This window comes from Epinephelus fuscoguttatus, linkage group LG7, assembly GCF_011397635.1.
Source record: "Epinephelus fuscoguttatus linkage group LG7, E.fuscoguttatus.final_Chr_v1".
NCBI classification, from domain to species: Eukaryota; Metazoa; Chordata; class Actinopteri; order Perciformes; family Serranidae; genus Epinephelus; species Epinephelus fuscoguttatus.
In genome coordinates, this window is record NC_064758.1 from 13293701 (window position 1) to 13313942 (window position 20242).

General features: G+C 41.5%; 1 protein-coding gene across 3 annotated transcripts; it reads left to right on the forward strand.

The window, feature by feature from the left end:
• The first annotated feature begins 1029 nt into the window (after window positions 1-1029).
• On the forward strand, window positions 1030-20084 carry LOC125891572 (glutathione synthetase-like). 3 transcript variants are annotated; one of them, XM_049580947.1, is made up of 13 exons: window positions 1030-1102; window positions 4960-5162; window positions 11989-12134; window positions 12300-12375; window positions 12888-13027; window positions 14398-14514; window positions 14831-14911; window positions 15011-15088; window positions 15485-15551; window positions 16964-17158; window positions 18557-18638; window positions 18778-18967; window positions 19086-20084. In XM_049580947.1, exons 2-13 carry the CDS (start codon window positions 5028-5030, stop codon window positions 19207-19209), a joined length of 1431 nt encoding a protein of 476 aa, XP_049436904.1. In that variant the 5' UTR covers window positions 1030-1102; window positions 4960-5027; the 3' UTR covers window positions 19210-20084. The 3 variants fall into 3 exon arrangements, with proteins under 3 accessions (XP_049436904.1, XP_049436903.1, XP_049436905.1); XM_049580946.1 differs by having other exon boundaries at window positions 1045-1102; window positions 5011-5162; window positions 14831-15088; XM_049580948.1 differs by lacking the exons at window positions 1030-1102; window positions 4960-5162; window positions 11989-12134; window positions 12300-12375; window positions 12888-13027 and adding an exon at window positions 13231-14108 and having other exon boundaries at window positions 14831-15088; window positions 19086-20082.
• The last annotated feature ends 158 nt before the right edge of the window (window positions 20085-20242 follow it).

The window sequence follows — 20242 nt, forward strand, 5'->3', positions numbered from 1 at the left end:
AAAATACAGACAGGACAAGCTCCCAAGTTTGAGTTTCATTTCATGACAGATATAAGAATGTACATAACCAATACATAACCTACAAAATTTCTTTACTATCCACAGAAACGTAAGAGTGACACAATAATTTTCCAGTTGATTTCCCATTGATATGACATTTGCTCACTTTTGCACATGCATACAGCCAACACCAGTCCTCATCTCAAAGGCAGGAAATCCCATACCATTGCATGCATCCAGCACTCTCACACTCATACATATCAATGGCTAATCAAACACATGCTTTCACTACCCAGCAGTTTACCATAAACTATTAAAATTATTTATAAAGTATTCTTTGTTAAAAGTTTGTTTTAATAAAAATTTAAACCTGATTTTGCTGTTCTCTTGCTTGATATGACTTGGTATAGAGTTCCATTCTTGTATTGCACGGTACATTATTGTCTGTTTTATTGCATTGGTTCTTGCTCTGGGTAGTGTGAAATTTCCTCCTGTTGCTTACCTGGTTGTGTAATTGTGTCTCTCTGAGCTTAAGGTTAAGTTGTTATATATACAGATGGAGTTTTTGGGGGACTTAAATGTGTTACCTTTCGAATAAGACCATGCATGCACATACACTAAAAATGGAACAAGAACAGCTTCGGATCGGAGTCACCAGTGTAAAGGAGGGCCATCAGTATATAGCCCTAAAGCGCACCAGAGAACATGAGTGATAACATTAAGACGTTGGAAAGAACCCTTCCCAGCATCTGCAGGTTACTGCAGCGATAACATCCCAAACTCAGTTAAAGCACAGTCTCGTCGTGATGACATCATCAGACGTTACATTTTCTTGACCCCGCCCAGTATTATCTCCAGGCCGGCGCCTTGCTGATAAGACTACTCTTAAATGCTCTGCTTCAGTCACAAAAGCTGTCAGTGTATTGGAGACATGCTGACACATGTGCTCCTGGAAACGTTCCAATGGGAGTTACCGATGAAGGTCTGGGGATCAGGGTCTTCCTGTTTGCTGGATCATGCCTCACTCTTATGTTTGGAGATCTGTTAGGATCTGCAGCGATTGGAGAGGGCAACTAACACCTCGGCTTCTTCCACTGTCCAGGTATTAAGCTGAGCAGCAAACTGTTGTTGAATTATGGCTCTCTCTTTTGTGTTCACCGATAAGGTTTCTGTGGTTGATGTTAACTTTTAATGTTCTATTTAAGTTATAAATGCTGTAAAAATGCCAGTCAGTATCATAAACCATCAACATAATTTCTTTTTTATTTCAAATCACCTTTTAAATGGTAATTTAATTAATTTAGATATTTGTTGTAGTAACACTGGAATTTCAGTCCACACCATATGTATTGTGATGATTATGTTTTAGTTTTTTGTGATATACATCATACATCCAGCTCCCAAAGAAAGTTCAATGTGTGTCTGCATGTTTTATTGTAACTAAAACTTTACTTTGATAATTTTATTTTTAATAATTGTACAGCAATAATGTTCTTATTACCAGTTATTGCAGTATCAGTACTTTTGCCCTTTTACATGCACTTGTAATAGCTACTAGATGCTGCCCTGTAAAAGCTCAGAGTTTAATAGGATAGCTGCAACTTCTTCATTTATGTACATGAAAAAGAGAAGTACGTTTTGAGTCATCACATCCAGTCACTGTGACTGCTGCACCTCAGCTCCTCAGGGTGGGATTTGACTGCAATGCAGATTCATTGCCTCTGATTGGTGGCCATAAATGCCGAGGTCAGTCTGTGCATAAATGACACTATGACAGACTGGTATCTTGGGGTCTTGGTCTTATGGCTTTGACTATGGCCACTTTACATCTGTTGAATCATGCTACATACAATATGATAAGTAACAAACTGCTAGCTTAGCTGGCTGGCTGTCAGTATGCAGTGACCTTCACAAGCTTATCCATGGGAGATCTTTCTTTGATTGCCTTCATTTAAACTCATAAAGAGTGTTTCCTCGAGATGAGTTGAATTTCCAAACTGAAACGTTATGTTTATACATGTTTCAGGGTGGCGAACCCCGCGCAGAGCTAGTTTCGAGCAGCGCAACCCGAGGCGCGCTCAGTTTGGTAGTTTGGCAGACCGAGGTGTGCTGAGATGGGTGTGGCGGCACAGCAGGGTGGCAGAGGTGCCAACAGATCCCACAAGACTGTATGGCTGCAGTCTGGAGCCTCCCGTCTCATGGCTCTCGTATCATGACCTCTCGTCTGGTGATAAAGAAGCCACGCCCCCCAAGCTTCTAAATTTCAGAATAAAAGCTCGCGCCTGACACTATAGTTGTTTCAAACATAATATTGTATTTTGTAATGTATTTTAGGAATCCTGGTAGATTTCTGGTAGGAAAGTTGTTTTAAACATATGACTGCAGCCTGGAGCCTCTCGTCTCGTGACTTCTCCTGTGTTAAACATAGGACTGCAGCCTGGAGCCTCTCGTCTCACGACCTCTGCTGTGTTAAACATATGACCGCAGCCTGGAGCCTCTCGTCTCGTGACTTCTCCTGTGTTAAACATATGACCGCAGCCTGGAGCCTCTCGTCTCGTGACTTCTCCTGTGTTAAACATAGGACTGCAGCCTGGAGCCTCTCGTCTCGTGACTTCTCCTGTGTTAAACATATGACCGCAGCCTGGAGCCTCTCCTCTCGTGACTTCTCCTGTGTTAAACATATGACCGCAGCCTGGAGCCTCTCGTCTCGTGACTTCTCCTGTGTTAAACATATGACCGCAGCCTGGAGCCTCTCGTCTCACGACCTCTCCTGTGTTAAACATATGACCGCAGCCTGGAGCCTCTCGTCTCGTGACTTCTCCTGTGTTATACATATGACTGCAGCCTGGAGCCTCTCGTCTCACGACCTCTGCTATTGTATTTTAGGAATCCTGGTTGAAAAGTTGTTTTATACATAGTACTGAATCCTCTTCGATGTACTGTTGCTTTGTGTTGCTTTTACATGTTGTCCTTTCATAAAATCATTTTATTTTTTATGTGAAGCACTTTGAGTTGCATTTTGTCTGAAATGTGCTATACAAATAAACTTGCCTCGCCTTGCCTCAGTGTTATTGTGTGTCTCAGCTTGCAGGCTCTGTAGATATCTGCCTGGCACTGCTGCTTGTCCTGTTCATGTGTTAGTTGACACACACATATGCACACATACATGCACGCACATTCACACTACAGGATAAGCACTTGTAACAATTTCCCTGTGATGTGTGAAAGGAATATATAATGTATATATAAAATATATAAATAAAACGAGTTTTTTAAGGAATGCAGCTTTTTTTTTATTTCTTTAGTCAAGAAATCGCTAGTGTCAAGAAATCGCGAATTTGCATTTTTGACCCTGTAGACTTGCTGTTGTACACGCCCAAGTCATGACACGAGAGGTCATGAGACGAGAGCCATAAGACGAGAGGCTCCAGTCTGCAGCCATTTGGCGCAGTGACAGTTTCGTGCCAAAAGGCTTCGCCGAAGGTGCACTAAAAGCTCGCCAGCTGAAACCAGGTCTACTGTCAGCGCAGGCGGAGCACAGCCGGTGTAAGCCGAAGTTTGGCTGACCAGCGGACAGTGCGCACACATCACCAAAACCTCACAGGCAGGTTTCCAGAATATCAGGCACATTAACAATGCAAGAAATATCCAAAACCACTATTCAATGCAACAACTGCTATCAGCACATAAATGTATCTCTATATCGACTGTCCCGTCACATCTGATGTCAGATCAAAGGGGATTGGCACCGTTTGGCACGTTTGGTACGCCTAACAGAAACCCAACCTGATTTGATTAACAAAACTAATGAGTTCACATCCCTCTCAGCCACAAACAGTCACAGCATCAGATAGGGAGTATATATTCAGCATCTGTCATCTTAGAAAAGTCAAAAGAAAAGAAACAGAGTGAGACTGCGAGAGAGAAAGAGAGAGCACGCGCGCACGAGAGAAACGCAACATTGATTTACAATTGTGGTGACCTCCTCCCAGGCTACCTTTGCATCATCAGCCCGTGGAGGTCTGCTCGCAGTTCCGTATATTCGGACACTGCGAGCTTGGACCTCCCAGACCAAAACATCAGTTTCCTCCTGGAAGAGGTCTGGCTGTCTGACGCTGCTGCTCTCTTCTGCCATGGCGAATTGAGTAAACTCTCGCGCATTTAAGGGCGAGGAGAGGGGCTCATTTGATTGGTGTGATGTGTGTAAAACCCACTCCACGCCTTCTCTCCTACCTCTTTCTGACTTGCGCAGGTAGGAGGGACAGAAGTGGGAAAGAGAAGTAGCTGCGCCAGGGCGCACAGTGTGCCAAACTTGCAAAATCCGCCTGGCCCCACCCAGTTGGCGAAGCGCACGTGCGCTGCGCCTCCGCCGCGCCCGGTCTGCGAAACTAGAGCCCATTGTGTGAAGCCGATATAAGTTTTCTCACTTGGCAGGTAGTTCAACAGGATCATGACTTGTCCTTGGTTTCTAAGGTTGTGAGTTTAAGTTCTGGGTGATGCACAAAAAACATGCTAATGCCTACAGTACTGAGGGGAAGGTCTTTTTCACAGTAAACATTCTGACTTGTCATATTGAGGAGCACTGGTGTTGCTAATAACACTAATGATGGCCCAACTCTATTCAAGTGCTTCAGTGAGAGGGAGCTAGCATGCAGGATATAATGGTCCTGAAATCAAAGCAGCTGTATGTAATTTAGCCACAATTAATTTCTTTATTTACACCTTTGTTGTTTCCTCTGTGACATGTCAAAATGTCTCCCATGAGAAAGACCTATTGCACTGTGTGTTTTAGAGACACATTGTTTTCAACATAGTTTTGATTTATGAAGTTTAAGTTTTTGTCAATGCTTTTCTGCTGACAGCCCATCCTGTATTTCTCATTTGTCTTTCTCCTCTTTCTATTTTCATCGTCCTCTTTTTTCCGTATATGTTTTTTTCCTTCCTCCTCAAAATGCCCAGCCCTGACTCACGGTGGCACAGCAGCTATCATAACCATTTGTTTCCTGAAAGGTTGCTGTGTTTCCGTGATGGCAAGAGAAGTATTTCTCCAGCAGCTGATCTCAAATCCTGACAGACTAAACTGTTTAGCGGAAGAAGCGAAAGAGTTGGCTTTTCAACATGGGGTTCTTATGCGCACACTCAAGACCCCCAATTCATCTGAGGTAGGAACAACCACACAGTCTTGTTTTAATTGTTTGTATATGTTTTTAATCCATTTTCCCTGAGTGATTTCCATTAGAGGCTGACATAAAATGGAGAATCCCATGGGACCCTTGGGAATTAGCTTGCTGAAAATCAAGTCAAGATAACACTGATGCAATAATTGGTTACAAAACACATCAATTCATCATTCATCAAGTCGTGACGATGGTGTAGTTAGTTTATAGCTTCACAATAGCTTTTTACTTTAGGTGATTTTATTTACGTTTGAAAAATCATATAAGTGGTATTAATTTGTGAAAATTATCTTGCTAAACAAAATGTGTTACAGCCTACAAAAAAATGTCATCCCTTTAGCATGCTATTAAAGCACTGTATGCCTTCTGATAGACAGAATCTTTAAGATCCCAAAAGTTGTTGTGCCCCAGCATGTACATGTATCAGAAGTAAAAATCTAAGTCTGAATGAGGTCTGTCAGGTCTGACATGGTGAAGGCAGTGAGGAGGACCCACTGTAGTAACTCTCTGAGGTATCTAAGCCTGGTTTCTGAACACACTTTATGAAAGTCATGGGATAAAAGGTAAATTAATGTATAAAAATTGCTACAAATTGGTCACAAAGGTTGAGTGGCCTGTAAACCAGTGATCTGCAGAGTGAATGCTTTATAGGCGGGGTGTTACACCCGCAAACGTAATAACAGCCCACAAACGTAACAAACCACAAACGTAATACAAATCTGCAGCTTTGAATGTAATAATCCCGCAAATGTAATAAATTTCCCACAAACATAACAGCAGCTGCCTACTACAAACGTAACACGCAATTTTCCGCAAATGTAATAACTATTACATTTGCAGGAAATCATTACATATGTGGGAAGGTGAAAATCTAAACTGTAATAACTTCCCACAAATGTAATATGAGACTGAATAATGATCTTTGTGGTTGTTGTTGTTGTTTGTTTGTTTGTTTACTTATACACCTGCCTTGGCTTTTGATATGCAGACAAATTTTGATTAAATGGTTCAAACATAGGCTACATAAGCCACCAACATAGGCTCATAGCCCTAGCCCTTAAAATCATAAGAGCATGGGGCATCGGTGGCTTAGTGGTAGAGCAGGCACCCCATGTATAAGGCTATTGCCGCAGCGGCCCAGGTTCGACTACAGCCTGTGGCCCTTTGCTGCATGTCACTCCCTCTCTCGCTCCCCCTTTCACGCTTGTCTGTCCTATCAAATAAAGGCTAAAAATGCCCCAAAAAATATCTTAAAAAAAAAAAAAATCATATGAGCATTTTCAGCAGATAAATGTGAAAACAGCCTTCAAGTGTCAAGCTCTGCACATACATCATTCTGCACAGTAAGGCTCAAACATTCATCTGTAGGACCAAGAAGAAAACACATTTTTGATTGGAGGAGGATTATGTTATTGTAAACCATGGTTTTTAAAACCTTACAACCTGCACCTGACCCCCTATGAGAGCCAACCCATCCCGCAGCGCCACTATCCGAGGTGCTGAACAGGTACTGTAGGCCAGATGCTGCAGAGAAATCCGTATTAACAAGAGGCAGAATAAAATAAAATAAATCCAATTAAACGACATATTTGCTGCCACAGAGTAATTCTGTGAACTGACAAGGAATGACCAGTGTGTGTGTGTGTGTGTGTGTGTGTGTGTGTGTTTGTGTGTGTGTGTGTGTGTGTGTGTGTGTGTGTATGTGTGTGTTTCTGTAAGTTATTTCTAACTTACTCAGAACGCTGCTCTGTCACTTTCTGACCCGCCCCACCCAACCTGCGGGTTGCTTGTCAACACACGCATCACTATTGGCAGGTGTATAAGTAAAAAAAAAAACAACAACAACCACAAAGATCATTATTCAGTCTCATATTACATTTGTGGGAAGTTATTACAGTTTAGATTTTCACCTTCCCACATACGTAATAATTTCCTGCAAATGTAATAGTTATTACATTTGCGGAAAATTGTGTGTTACATTTGTAGTAGGCAGCTGCTGTTATGTTTGTGGGAAATTTATTACATTTGCGGGATTATTACATTCAAAGCTGCAGATTTGTATTACGTTTGTGGTTTATTACGTTTGTGGGCTGTTATTATGTTTGCGGGTGTAACAGGGGGGCTGAGGGCGATTTATTTATTTCCATTTTGTACTGCATTTTCAATGTTATGCCGCATTAAAAAACAAAGCAATTTTTACATGAGCATTTTATATCACATTTCATCTTTGCTGTTGTCCAACTTTCTGCCTCCCTGTGGTCAAAATTCGATAATAGTTCATGTGCAATGTGAAAGGATTCACTCAGAGTCAATAACCACCCAAGTCTGCAGTTCCCCTCAGCACCACAAGGCATTTTCAGACAACCAAATGAAACTGTTGGTCTGTATCTGCTATATGTTGAAATTAGCAACTGTAAAAAGTTTATTGTATCAACTTTAAAGGAGATGATATGTAAGTGTTGTGATTACAACTTAGTTTTGCTGCCCCCATGTGGCCAAAAAATCAGTTAATGCAGCTTTAACTTTTCAAAGATGTCAAAACAGAAGACATAAATCACTGTAGTAAAATCCATACAGCAAGGGTGCAGGGTTTCTGCAGCAGAGAAGGTGAGTGAGGGGCGGAGACAGGCAATGTTCTTGAGGTGGAAGAAGGCAGTCCTGGTGATGTGATTGATGTAGTGGTCAAACCTTAGCTGGCTGTCGAAGATGATTCCTAGGTTGCGGGTGTGTGGTGAGGGAGACAGAGTGCAGTTATCGAAGGTGAGGCAGAGGTTGTGGGTGGCTTTGGTGCGGGATGTGGGGTCAATGATGAATATGTCCGATTTGTCACTGTTCAGTTGGAGATAGTATGTTTGCATCCATGATTTTATTTCAGTGAGACGGTTGGTGAGTGTAGAGTGGGTGGTGTTGGTGATGGCCTTGGTGGAGATATACAGTTGGATGTCGTCGGCGTAGCAGAGAAACGATCAATTACAGCAGCAAGACTTCTTCTCTTTCTTTCATAAATATCAGTCTATGATAAAAATAGAGAAGAAGTTGATCATTTTAGTGCAGGGCTAACAAGGACTTTACATCTAACCAGGAACAACATTTTAGGCCTAATACACACCTAAAACACAGGATGGAAGATCAGCTCCGAACTCAACATTTCTGGTTAGCAGGCTATGATCAGTGCTTGTTATGGTCACTTAGCAACCTCAGATGCAACCTGTCTCCTCGTCCTTGAAAGTTGCCACAGAATAGGAACAGAGTACCTGGTGCCCAATGTAACGTTTTCCAGACTGCTAAGATGCTGCGTGTGTCCTGGCCCTAAATCAGCTGACTTCTGAGTGATTAATATATCATGATGTTACATATTGTATTATTTGTTTCACTACATGCACTGGTGCATGTAACTTTTAAAATGACATGCACCTATGTATATGTGTGTAGACGTGCAATAGATGTCATACTGAACAGATCAACATGATAAATTAACAGTAATCCGTATGACACAATGAGACAGAAAGAGAGACGGAGAGAGATGCAGGACAGACGGTAATAATAATAGCTTACAACAACATTAATTAAAGAGGCAACAGATAAGATTCTGGTTTTTTTTTTAGCTTGGCGCCACCTAGCGTCAGTGGTGTTGCGTCGCACTGTCACAACGACCAAATTGGCCATGGGGATCAGAGATAATCAATAAAATGTAGGCTGTAAAGCCACCAGTATACCTCTGTGTATATGTAGAATGAGAAGGTGTGTGGACACTATTGACAGAGGAGAGGCGTTCGCCAGACAAACGGGAGTGGAGGAGAGGATTTTACTCCACTTCTCCCGGTCGGAGATGCTGGGTGCCCAGTAGCTGCGACGGCTGCCCTCACATGGGGCTTGTTGGAGCTCAAATTGAATGGGAAACAAAGTCCAGTGTTCACTTAGCTGGGCGTAACTTAGCTGGGCGATGTCCGTCGATAGCTGCCTCCGTGAGAACAGAACAGAAGGAAGGGAGGGGGGTATCACTGTCTGAGGGCTGCCGAAGAATGGCAACAAGGATGTCAGCCGACCAACACTCGCTACCCGGCGATTTGCGATGCTGGCCAGCTAGGAATTAACTAGCAGCCAGTACAGTACAGTCCTCTCTCGTCTAGCTAACATTTAGCTGTGTTACTTACTGATCCATTAGAAAGAAAGCTAGCTAGACATCGGTTTTGAAGCCTCTTTGGTCATGGAGCTCCCTCCATCTCTTGAACGCCTGACTGAGGTTTACTCTTGTTTTTCCTCTTCTTTTATCACTCTACTTTTTGCTCTTCTTTGCCTCCTCAGACAGAGGAGCTCCTTTTCTTTCGCTAGGCCATTTTCACTTGTCTCCAAACTTCTGCCATTGTGCTCGTGACTCAACTATCTCATGCCCAGCTCCTCATAAGGACCAGCTATAGTCCCTGATTGGCTGACTGACCAGTTTCGCAATACATGACGCATTTCCTGCCGTAAAGCAGATTTTTTCCGTGAAATTTCGGCGCCGGTGGCAGAAGCTTATTACAAATATTGCAAAGCCACTAAGTAACCTATGTAAACGCTGATAGTCTAATTTTACTGTGGCCACTACCTGTGCAACTCACATTATTTTCATAATGATATATTTAGGAAAATATGCTATCTGTTGCCTCTTCAAAGTAATAATATTATAATAATTACAGTGTGTAAAGTGTGTGTGTATATATAGATATATATATATATATATACAGTACAGGCCAAAAGTTTGGACACACCTTCTCATTCAATGCGTTTTCTTTATCTTCATGACTATTTACATTGTAGGTTCTCACTGAAGGCATCAAAACTATGAATGAACACGTGGAGTTATGTACTTTACAAAAAAAGGTGAAATAACTGAAAACATGTTTTATATTCTAGTTTCTTCAAAATAGCCACCCTTTGCTCTGATTACTGCTTTGCACACTCTTGGCATTCTCTCCATGAGCTTCAAGAGGTAGTCACCTGAAATGGTTTCCACTTCACAGGTGTGCCTTATCAGGGTTAATTAGTGGAATTTCTTGCTTTATCAATGGGGTTGGGACCATCAGTTGTGTTGTGCAGAAGTCAGGTTAATACACAGCCGACAGCCCTATTGGACAACTGTTAAAATTCATATTATGGCAAGAACCAATCAGCTAACTAAAGAAAAACAAGTAGCCATCATTACTTTAAGAAATGAAGGTCAGTCAGTCCGGAAAATTGCAAAAACTTTAAATGTGTCCCCAAGTGGAGTCGCAAAAACCATCAAGCGCTACAACAAAACTGGCACACATGAGGACCGACCCAGGAAAGGAAGACCAAGAGTCACCTCTGCTTCTGAGGATAAGTTCATCCAAGTCACCAGCCTCAGAAATCGCAAGTTAACAGCAGCTCAGATCAGAGACCAGATGAATGCCACACAGAGTTCTAGCAGCAGACCCATCTCTAGAACAACTGTTAAGAGGAGACTGCGTGAATCAGGCCTTCATGGTCAAATAGCTGCTAGGAAACCACTGCTAGGAGAGGCAACAAGCAGAAGAGATTTGTTTGGGCCAAGAAACACAAGGAATGGACATTAGACCAGTGGAAATCTGTGCTTTGGTCTGATGAGTCCAAATTTGAGATCTTTGGTTCCAACCGCCGTGTCTTTGTGAGACGAGAAAAGGTGAATGGATGGATTCCACATGCCTGGTTCCCACTGTGAAGCATGGAGGAGGAGGTGTGATGGTGTGGGGTATTTTGCTGGTGACACTGTTGGGGATTTATTCAAAATTGAAGGCACACTGAACCAGCATGGCTACCACAGCATCCTGCAGCGACATGCCATCCCATCCGGTTTGCGTTTAGTTGGACGATCATTTATTTTTCAACAGGACAATGACCCCAAACACACCTCCAGGCTGTGTAAGGGCTATTTGTCCAAGAAGGAGAGTGATGGAGTGCTGCGGCAGATGACCTGGCCTCCACAGTCACCGGACCTGAACCCAATGGAGATGGTTTGGGGTGAGCTGGACCGCAGAGTGAAGGCAAAGGGGCCAACAAGTGCTAAACACCTCTGGGAACTCCTTCAAGACTGTTGGAAAACCATTTCAGGTGACTACCTCTTGAAGCTCATGGAGAGAATGCCAAGAGTGTGCAAAGCAGTAATCAGAGCAAAGGGTGGCTATTTTGAAGAAACTAGAATATAAAACATGTTTTCGGTTATTTCACCTTTTTTTGTTAAGTACATAACTCCACATGTGTTCATTCATAGTTTTGATGCCTTCAGTGAGAATCTACAAATAAATAAAAATAAAGAAAACGCATTGTGTGTCCAAACTTTTGGCCTGTACTGTATATATATATATATTTATTCATTTCATTCATTCATTCATCTTCTAACCACTTCATCCTCTTGAGGGTTGCGGGGGGGGGGCTGGAGCCTATCCCAGCTACATCGGGCGAGAGGCGGGGTACACCCTGGACAGGTCGCCAGACTATCGCAGGGCTGACACATAGAGACAAACAAGCATTCACGCTCACATTCACACCTACGGACAATTTAGAGTTACCAATCTGCATGTCTTTGGACTGTGGGAGGAAGCCGGAGTGCCCGGAGAGAACCCACGCTGACACGGGGAGAACATGCAAACTCCACACAGAGGGGCTCCCACGTCTGGGATCGAACCGGCAACCCTCTTGCTGTGAGGCGAGAGTGCTAACCACCACACCACCGTGCCGCCCCTTATTTATTTATTTATTTATTTATTTATTTATTTATATATATATATATATTTAACAGCAGCCAGTCACCACATTTGTATTCTGCTTTCAGGTCGTCACCTATGCCCCATTTACACTCTTCCCCACTCCTGTGCCCAGAGCCGCCCTCCTCCAGGCTCTGGATGTGCAGACTCACCTCAACACATTGGTGGACAAGATCAGCCAGGACCCAGACTTTCTAGAAGAGGCTCTTGCAGGGTACAAAGGGAATGCTGGTTGCATGGACCAGAATTTTTAGTTAATGGTTAAAGTTTATTTTTCTTTAAAACCTTGTTCAAATGTTTCTGATGTAACAGAATGAAGCACAAAGGGCTTCATCGCTGATGTGCAAGGTTTGATGATTTGTCTCCTTCAACATCACAGAACTATCCAGGCAGATGATTTTACAGCTAAGTTGTTTGGCATATACAGACAAGTGCAGCAGGAAGGTCGGAGACAGGTAAGAAAGAAAGCATAAGGCATTTTTCTATAAAATGAGATAGTTTGCTGCGGCTGGTGGGCAGTGTTTGGGGATTCACTCGACTGTTTACAACACATCCTTATTTTATAGCTTAACAGTAGGGGGAGATTGCCATAATTGTGACATTTTTCACTTTCCACTCTATTACTCAGAGATTTTTCTACCTCTGAAATATTTTCAGGCACATGACCTACATGTGTCTGCTATCACAAGTTTTTCAGTAGAGAAAAGTGCATGATGAGTCAAACCAAAAGGGTACGCTATCTGATGTTACACCTGATGCACATGTGAGTCTTAATTTTAACAGTGTGAGCTAACTGAAACTGAACAAAACATTACCCAGTGGTGAAGATGAGGTGATACAGGTTTATGTGATTTAGAGATTCTTGTAATATGCTATGCTGTGTTTGTAGTGACATGATTATTTCTACATGTGGGTCTGTCGTGGATGATTTTATGAGTGAAATTTAAACTATGTATTTTCTTTCCAGTCCATAGTGGTGGGTTTAAACCGGTGTGACTACATGGTGGATCAGAGGGAGGATGGGACTCCTTCCCTGAAACAGATAGAGATCAACACTATTGCTGCTGGTGCTTTTGGCATGGGTGACTGTCTCCCTGTAGTGCACAGGTATCTGAGAACATGTAGGAGAAGTAATAATACTGAAAATATTTTATTGCCTAATGAGGGAACACAAGCCCCTGGCTCACCTATGAAAGCCCTCGTATTTGCAGTGTTACGGGTGTCTGTTACGGCATTCCCCGAAAAAAATCACAAGCAGCGCACAATTAGTGATGCATTCATTTTGGTCAGATAAAGATGGTACAGATCAGTCTGCTGCTTCCCAGTGATCAGTTGGGATGATACTGTTCCACTGTTCGAACAGAATCCGCATTGTTCCTCCTGAATCCGAGGTTCGACAATTGGTCGGAGCCTCCTTTCCAGCCCCCAGTAGTAAACTTTTCTAGGGAGGCTGAACAGTGTGATACTGAGTGTAATCTAAAAAAATGGGAACCACCACCATGGTCTGCCACTCTACAGGCACTGTGCCCGACCTCCATGTGACACTGAAAAGGTGTGTTAGCCAATACAATATCCAGGGCCTTCAGCATCTCAGGGCGAATCTCATCCACACGTGGCACCTTGCTGTTGTGAAGCTTCTTGACTACCTCAGTGACTTCTGCAGGATATGGATAAGGCTTACCACAAATCTTCAGAATCTGCCTCCTCCACAGAAGACATATTGACCAGGTTCAGAAGTTCCTCGGAGTGCTCTTTCCGCCACTTGACAATATCCCTAGTTCGGGTCAGCAGTTTTCCTCCCCTGCTGAACACAGCCTGAGACAAGCCCTGTTTTCCCTTCCTGAGGCGTCTCACCGTTTGCCAGAACTTCATGAGGCCAACTAAGAGTCATTCTCTATAGTCTAACTGAACTACATCCAGGTTTTCGCTTTGACGACTGCCACACCTGTAGCCCCTCTGGCCAGCTGATACCCTTCCATTGTTTCAGGAGACCCCTAGGCCAACCAAGCCCAAAAGGCCTCCTTCTTCAGGCTGACGGCCTGGGTTCTTAAGTTGCGGCCATGACAGACACCAGTGACCTCCTGACCACAACTCTTGGCAGCCACCTTTACAATGGAGGCTTTGAACATGGACCACTTGGATTCCAGGTCCCCAACCTCCCTGGGATGCACGGAAATCTCTGTCTGAGGTGGGTGTTGAAGACCTTGTCGATAGGGGCCAGACATTCCCAGTTCATCTTCACTACCTGTTTGGGTTTACCAGGTCTGACCAGCAGCCTCCCCCACCATCTGATTCAACTCACCAACAGGTGTTGATCAGTTGACAGCTCTGCTCATCTCTTCACCTCGGTGTTTGTTGTACAGATGAATTAAAAGTTACAATGAGAATGGTGTCATACAAACAACAGATCATGCTGATTCCTCCCCACACCTGTAATTTCATTTTATGTAAAACTACGGCTCTCTCTGATTTGTCAGGCACATACTGAGGTCAGCTGGTCTTTTGGAAGAGAGTGAGTGCATTCAGGATACCAACACCACTCCTGGAATGATGGCTGCTCTCGCCAAGGCATGGGAGCTCTACGGCCAACAGAAGTAAGTGTAGTGATGGTGGAGGTCAACAAAACATAGTATCATCAAAATATTTCGAAGGAAAGAAGATGTCATGGACATTAAAAATGGCAGGTTTTGGTTGATAAACGTATCATTTTTTTCTATAAACATGTAATATAACAATTTTTTTAGTGTTTTCCCCCAATACATTTTACTTTGATTTGGTGCAAAATTTATCCTAAATGAAAGCTCTAGAGCAAAGTGTAAAAGCATTTGAACTTACACTACATTTGCTTACATTTTCTGTTGTTTCACACTCACTAAATAATTGGTAATGAGCTTGATTCCCCTTCTGCAGGGCAGTAATCCTGTTTCTGGTTGAGGATGTCCAGACTTCCAAACTTGATCATCGTTACATTGAGAAAGAGCTCTGGAACAGGTCGGGGCAATGGGCTCAAGAGATCAAGGAAACCACATTACTTAAACAGAAACTTTATAGACTTTCTTTTTTGAAGAAGATGATTCTCTTTCTGTGCAGGAATATTCCAGTTATCCGCAGAAAGTTTGAGGAGGTGTCCAGAGGAGGATCTCTTGATGGCAACAAAAACTTCTTTATGTAAGTATTCATTTACTTTTTATTACTGTGAAACTTAGAGATGTAGAGGGCAAGGTTGGGATATAAATGGAGAGCTTTAGAGGTGCTGGTTGGAGATTTGTTTAACCCTCTGAAAGAGCCAGGCTAGCTGCTTCCAGTCTTTGTCCTAAGCTAAGCTGGCTCTAGCCCTGCTGTTATGAGCACATGTAAAATTGTTGTTCATCTTGATGCATTAAGGATATTATTTTACCTGTGACTGGTTGTGAAAAATTTTACTAGCAAGGATGGCTGATCACATGTTTTGACCCTCACAGTATTTATGACATTTTTTCGGTCAAGCAATAATACATCAGTTCCTTTAATCTTGTTGAAGATATTTTGGACATGTCCTAATGCTTTTTAACTGTAACTCTGCAGAGATGGGCTGGAGGTAGCTGTAGTGTACTACCGCTATGGCTACATGCCAGATAACTACACTGAACAGGTAGGATATTACTACTCCAGAGTTAATTGAAAACTGCAGTACTTAATTTGGCAACTTGCTGGCAGGAGAAACAAACTGTTTACACAGTATTGACGAATTATCACCTTATGAGGTTGAGCGGGTCAACAGTCATTTATTTGCATATCCAGCATATGTAACAATTATTTTGTGTCCACCTGATGAATGTCCAGTAGTCCAATATTCACTCCTCTTTTAGCTCTGTATTGTCATTTTTACATAGGTAGAAATCCTCTGGTACAACTGGTCTGTTCAGAATGCTATTAGCAGCGCAAGAAATGCCCTTTGGCACCAGGAGCAGTTTTATTACATTTCACTTACACTTTCATGAGGTTTAGGCACAAAGACTACATGGTCAAGTTTAGAAAAAATATCATGGTTTGGCTTAAAAAGAAGTATATTAAATTACGTATGTCATATGACATAAATCACAGATTTCACTCGACAATACCTCATATACTTAGGGACATGAATTCTGGACTCCTGAATCAGAGTCCTGCATTTGTTCTGTCTGCCACCCTGACAACCTTCTTTTCTTTCTCTCGCTTTATACTACCGAAAGTTACCTGACTTTCTCCGGCACTGCATAACAATTAACACAGCAGATGATGGCAATGTGAACATACTGCTGCAGCACAACCTTATTCATAGCTGTGATACTAATACCCACTACTAATGCCCATTTAATTGAGTGATAACATCTGAACTGGATGATTTCTGGCTCTTTAGCTTATGTATCAATGTTTGATTGAGTTCACCAGGTAGTGGCTAATTCTGTCTGACTATTGTGTGCTGCTGGCCAAGTGACATACAGTCGGTTTGTCAGAGCTTTTTTTTTACTGAACAGGACACTGATGATGAAAGTGCTCATGATGAACTGAAATAGTAAAGTAGTGGGCTGGAAAATCAAAACAAGTTAAAAGACACTAAAGCGCTGAGTGGAAGCTGAGTGACAATTATTTGTAGGCTGTCAGTACCAGTGACTACTTTCACATTACGCATCAATTGCTAGTGTAATTAAAATTATCAGAGCAGCTTCAAAGCTGCATAAACCATTTTTGACTACAAAGGGGGAGAAAGTCTTCAAAACAAAGTCATAAAAGTGAGACAGATGTTGGGCTGGACATCAGGTTCACCTTTTGGGGAAAAAAAAGTAATAGTAATGTCATTGCATTTACCAGGACCTACTTTCCATTGCCATGTACAATATTTTCGGGATGCATCACAGAAATATCCAGTCACATAACTTTCAATATTTGTTGACACCTGATGACTTAATGTGTTTCTAGATTATCAGTTCCTTCTGTCTTAAAAACAACAATCGAATTGAATTAATGGAAAAGAATATTTCCAGTTGTGAATCATTTCTAACACAGATTTCATGTACGGTGTAGAGTTGGGATACTCGTCTTTTGGTGGAGCGCTCTCTGGCTGTGAAATGTCCAGATATCAGCACTCACCTGGCTGGAACCAAGAAGGTCCAGCAGGCGCTCGCCAGACCTGGCGTTCTGGAGAAGTTCTTCCCAGACCAGCCCCAAGTAGTGGAGCAGATCAGAGCAACGTTCGCTGGCCTCTATACTCTAGACATGGTGAGAAAAAACATACTGCAAAGCTGTAAATGAGTTTTCTTTAAGTGTGTCACTGACACACATTATCCTTAAGGCCTAACAAATGTCATGAATACCTTTTATTCATCATAAAACATTTGCAAAGCCAGTCTTTTTAAATATTTTGAATGCTGCATTGTTCACATCCATAAGTGCTTTCCAGTTTCAAAGAAACACATGGTGCCTGATGACTCTGATTATAGATCCACTGCTGCATCACGGTATCACAGAATGTGACTGAAAGAAGAAAAACAAATAGACAGTTCAAATATGTTACCAGAACGGACTGGAAGGAGCCATGAAATCAGCAGTGTATCATCACACACCAGTTTGTATGATATCCTACCAGTTAGCACCCCACAAATGTCTTTATGTACCTCATATGAAGTTAAATATTCAACATAAAGTTACATAGGTTTGGTTTAGGAAAAGAGACATGGTGAAGACATACGTTATAATGACTTTAACTTCACTCAAAGTTCAGGTCTCCCGGGGAAAGTCCTGTGTTTTTGACCCATCTACCACCCCAATCTGTATGTACGAATCTTGGTGCATTACTTTGCATAGAAAAATGTATATAGAGCATTTTAATAAAGCCTGAAATCAGTTATACATGATCTAAATAACATCTTATTTCAGACTGTTTTACAGAGGTGTCAGCTTACCTTTATGATCTGCAGCTACAGTTTGTGGTGCTGTTGAATTTTTTTGCATTATACGGAGTTTTTTTTTGTTTTTTTTAGCTCAGATTCACTCAGAAATGATTCAGTGCATTTTGTCAGGTTTACGTTTTTCAGTCACATATAGAATTTACATCCAATTGATATAAACCAAACACAAAGAATTTATGTATTTTGATCAAATAAAACTGAGACTATGAGAATTTATGTAGCTATAACTCATACAATTAAACTAATTTACTTTATTCAAGTTTTTCTAGTTATTGTTAATAAATTCTGTGTATTTCAAATATGTTAAATGTACTTAAGTTTATTAAAGTAAATTAGGCATATTCCATGAGCTATAGTTACATTCATTCTCACTCTAATTATCTCAGTTTTATTCAGTTATATTTAATTACATATGTGGTATTTTTCATTCATGTTAAAATAACTTGACTGAATTGGGTAGAACTTGAACATGTCATTGAAATATGTAAACCTGACAAATCAAAACATTTGAATGAAGGGGGTTCAACAGTTGTATTAACACTTCTCTAAAATGGAACACTTTAACTTTAATGACAGTAGGATTCATTGCAGATGGCTGTATTAAACCACATTAGTTTTAACAAGGTGTATTCTTTTGTCTGTATTTATCCCAGAATAAAAATGAGAATAATAATCAGAGAATAATTTTTGAAACTCTTCTGGGCTCCAGGGTGCAGAGGGTGACCAGACAGTGGCCATGGCTTTGGCCAATCCAGATGAGTTTGTCCTGAAGCCTCAGAGAGAAGGAGGAGGTAAGATGACATTGGCATACCCCCTGAAAAAGATAGCTCAGGACATGCATTGGTATTTCCCCTAATGTAACAATGTGTCAGTTATTATTGCCAAAATTAAGACTACATGACCTCATATGCCTCTGCTTCACCACTTCAGGGAACAATTATTTTGGAGAAGAGATTGTCAGAGTACTACAGGAGGTTAAAGGTGACAAAAGGAGAGCTGCTTATATTCTGATGGACAGAATCCGACCCAGAACAGAACGAAACATCCTGCTGAGGAGAGGACTTCCTCTCAAACTCTCCACTGTTTGTAGTGAAATAGGAGTTTATGGAGCCTATGTGAGGTACAGTATACACAGAGCTGTACAGCATGCACGTGGTGAAAATGAAAATGAAAATCATACATTTATAGATTGTTTGATAATCATGAAAAAAATCTGTGTCATTTGTCTCCATGCACAGGCATGAAGGAGAAATGGTCCTCAATGAGGCTGCTGGTCACATTTTGAGGACAAAGAGCACTGAGCACAGTGATGCAGGCATTTACAGTGGGGTTACTGTGCTTGACAGTGCATTTGTCATCTGAACTCTCCTCCTGATATCTATGGAGGCCCTGATCTATTTCATGTCTGTTTGCATGTGTTTTCTTAGTTGCAGTGCATTGAGCTCTCAGGGCCACTGTAGAGCACCAACCTGAAACAGGAAGTCAATATTTTTCACCAAAATGCAGCTTGCAGTTCCACAGGCTGAACACTGGGTGGCAGTAAAACCAAAGGCATGTTTCTCAAATATAGTTAAAAACACCAGCAGATTTAAAAACTGGCTTCAGAAACTAATTCCCAGTGTAGAGAAATGGAGGGAACTAATGGAAGAAGTAAAAGAAATGGAGTAGTTAACATATATCATTAGAGGAAATCCAGGAATGGGACGCATACTGTGGACTAAATGGGAGAGCTACACAAAAAGTAGGGGAGAAATGACATAACATTAAGATCTTGCACCTCAGCTTAATATTAAAAAAACAACAATTTAACCAGACATCCAGACCGCCAATAGATTGTTATGGTTATAGATTGTTAAAGTCAACAACCAACCTTTCTTAATTATCATTTTAAATACCAATATTTAGGTATTTTTTTGTTTATGATATGTTTACCTCCTTCCAGCTATACGATATTCAGGAAAGTTAATTCAACATTTATCGTGTATTACTGTATGTGTCTTCAGAAATGAGTTGGATTATATGAACTTCAGTGTAAAAGTGGATGATTGTTGTAATGATGTGGGGTGAGAAGAGCAGGGGATGGAGGGTACATAAATTTTGTGTATTTAGTATTCTTATCCTTTATTATTTTTGATAGTCTCAAGGGTAGATTCTTTGTTTGATTGTTTTTTTGTTTTTTGGGGGTTTTTTTGTGTGTGTGTATTGATTGACGCTGCTGTTTTATTTTTCCTGGCGTTTCTTTCTGTTCTTGTCTTGTTTTTCTTCCTCTGTTGTAAGGATATGATCAATATGTCACAATGGTGTTTCACATTTTGAAAAAATAAAGTTAAAAAAAAACAAACAAAAAACACCAGTAAATCTGCAGAGTTCATTCCAGGTAACCAAGGCTACAGAG

What these genes read in the sequence shown, in the direction of transcription:
- LOC125891572 (XM_049580946.1), top strand. Translation starts at nt 5,028, where the DNA reads ATGGCAAGAGAAGTATTTCTCCAGCAGCTGATCTCAAATCCTGACAGA. An exon ending in GAGCTCTACGGCCAACAGAA is followed by an intron (nt 14,515 to 14,830) that starts GTAAGTGTAGTG and finishes CCCCTTCTGCAG; the next exon opens with GGCAGTAATCCTGTTTCTGG. An exon ending in GTTTATGGAGCCTATGTGAG is followed by an intron (nt 18,968 to 19,085) that starts GTACAGTATACA and finishes CTCCATGCACAG; the next exon opens with GCATGAAGGAGAAATGGTCC.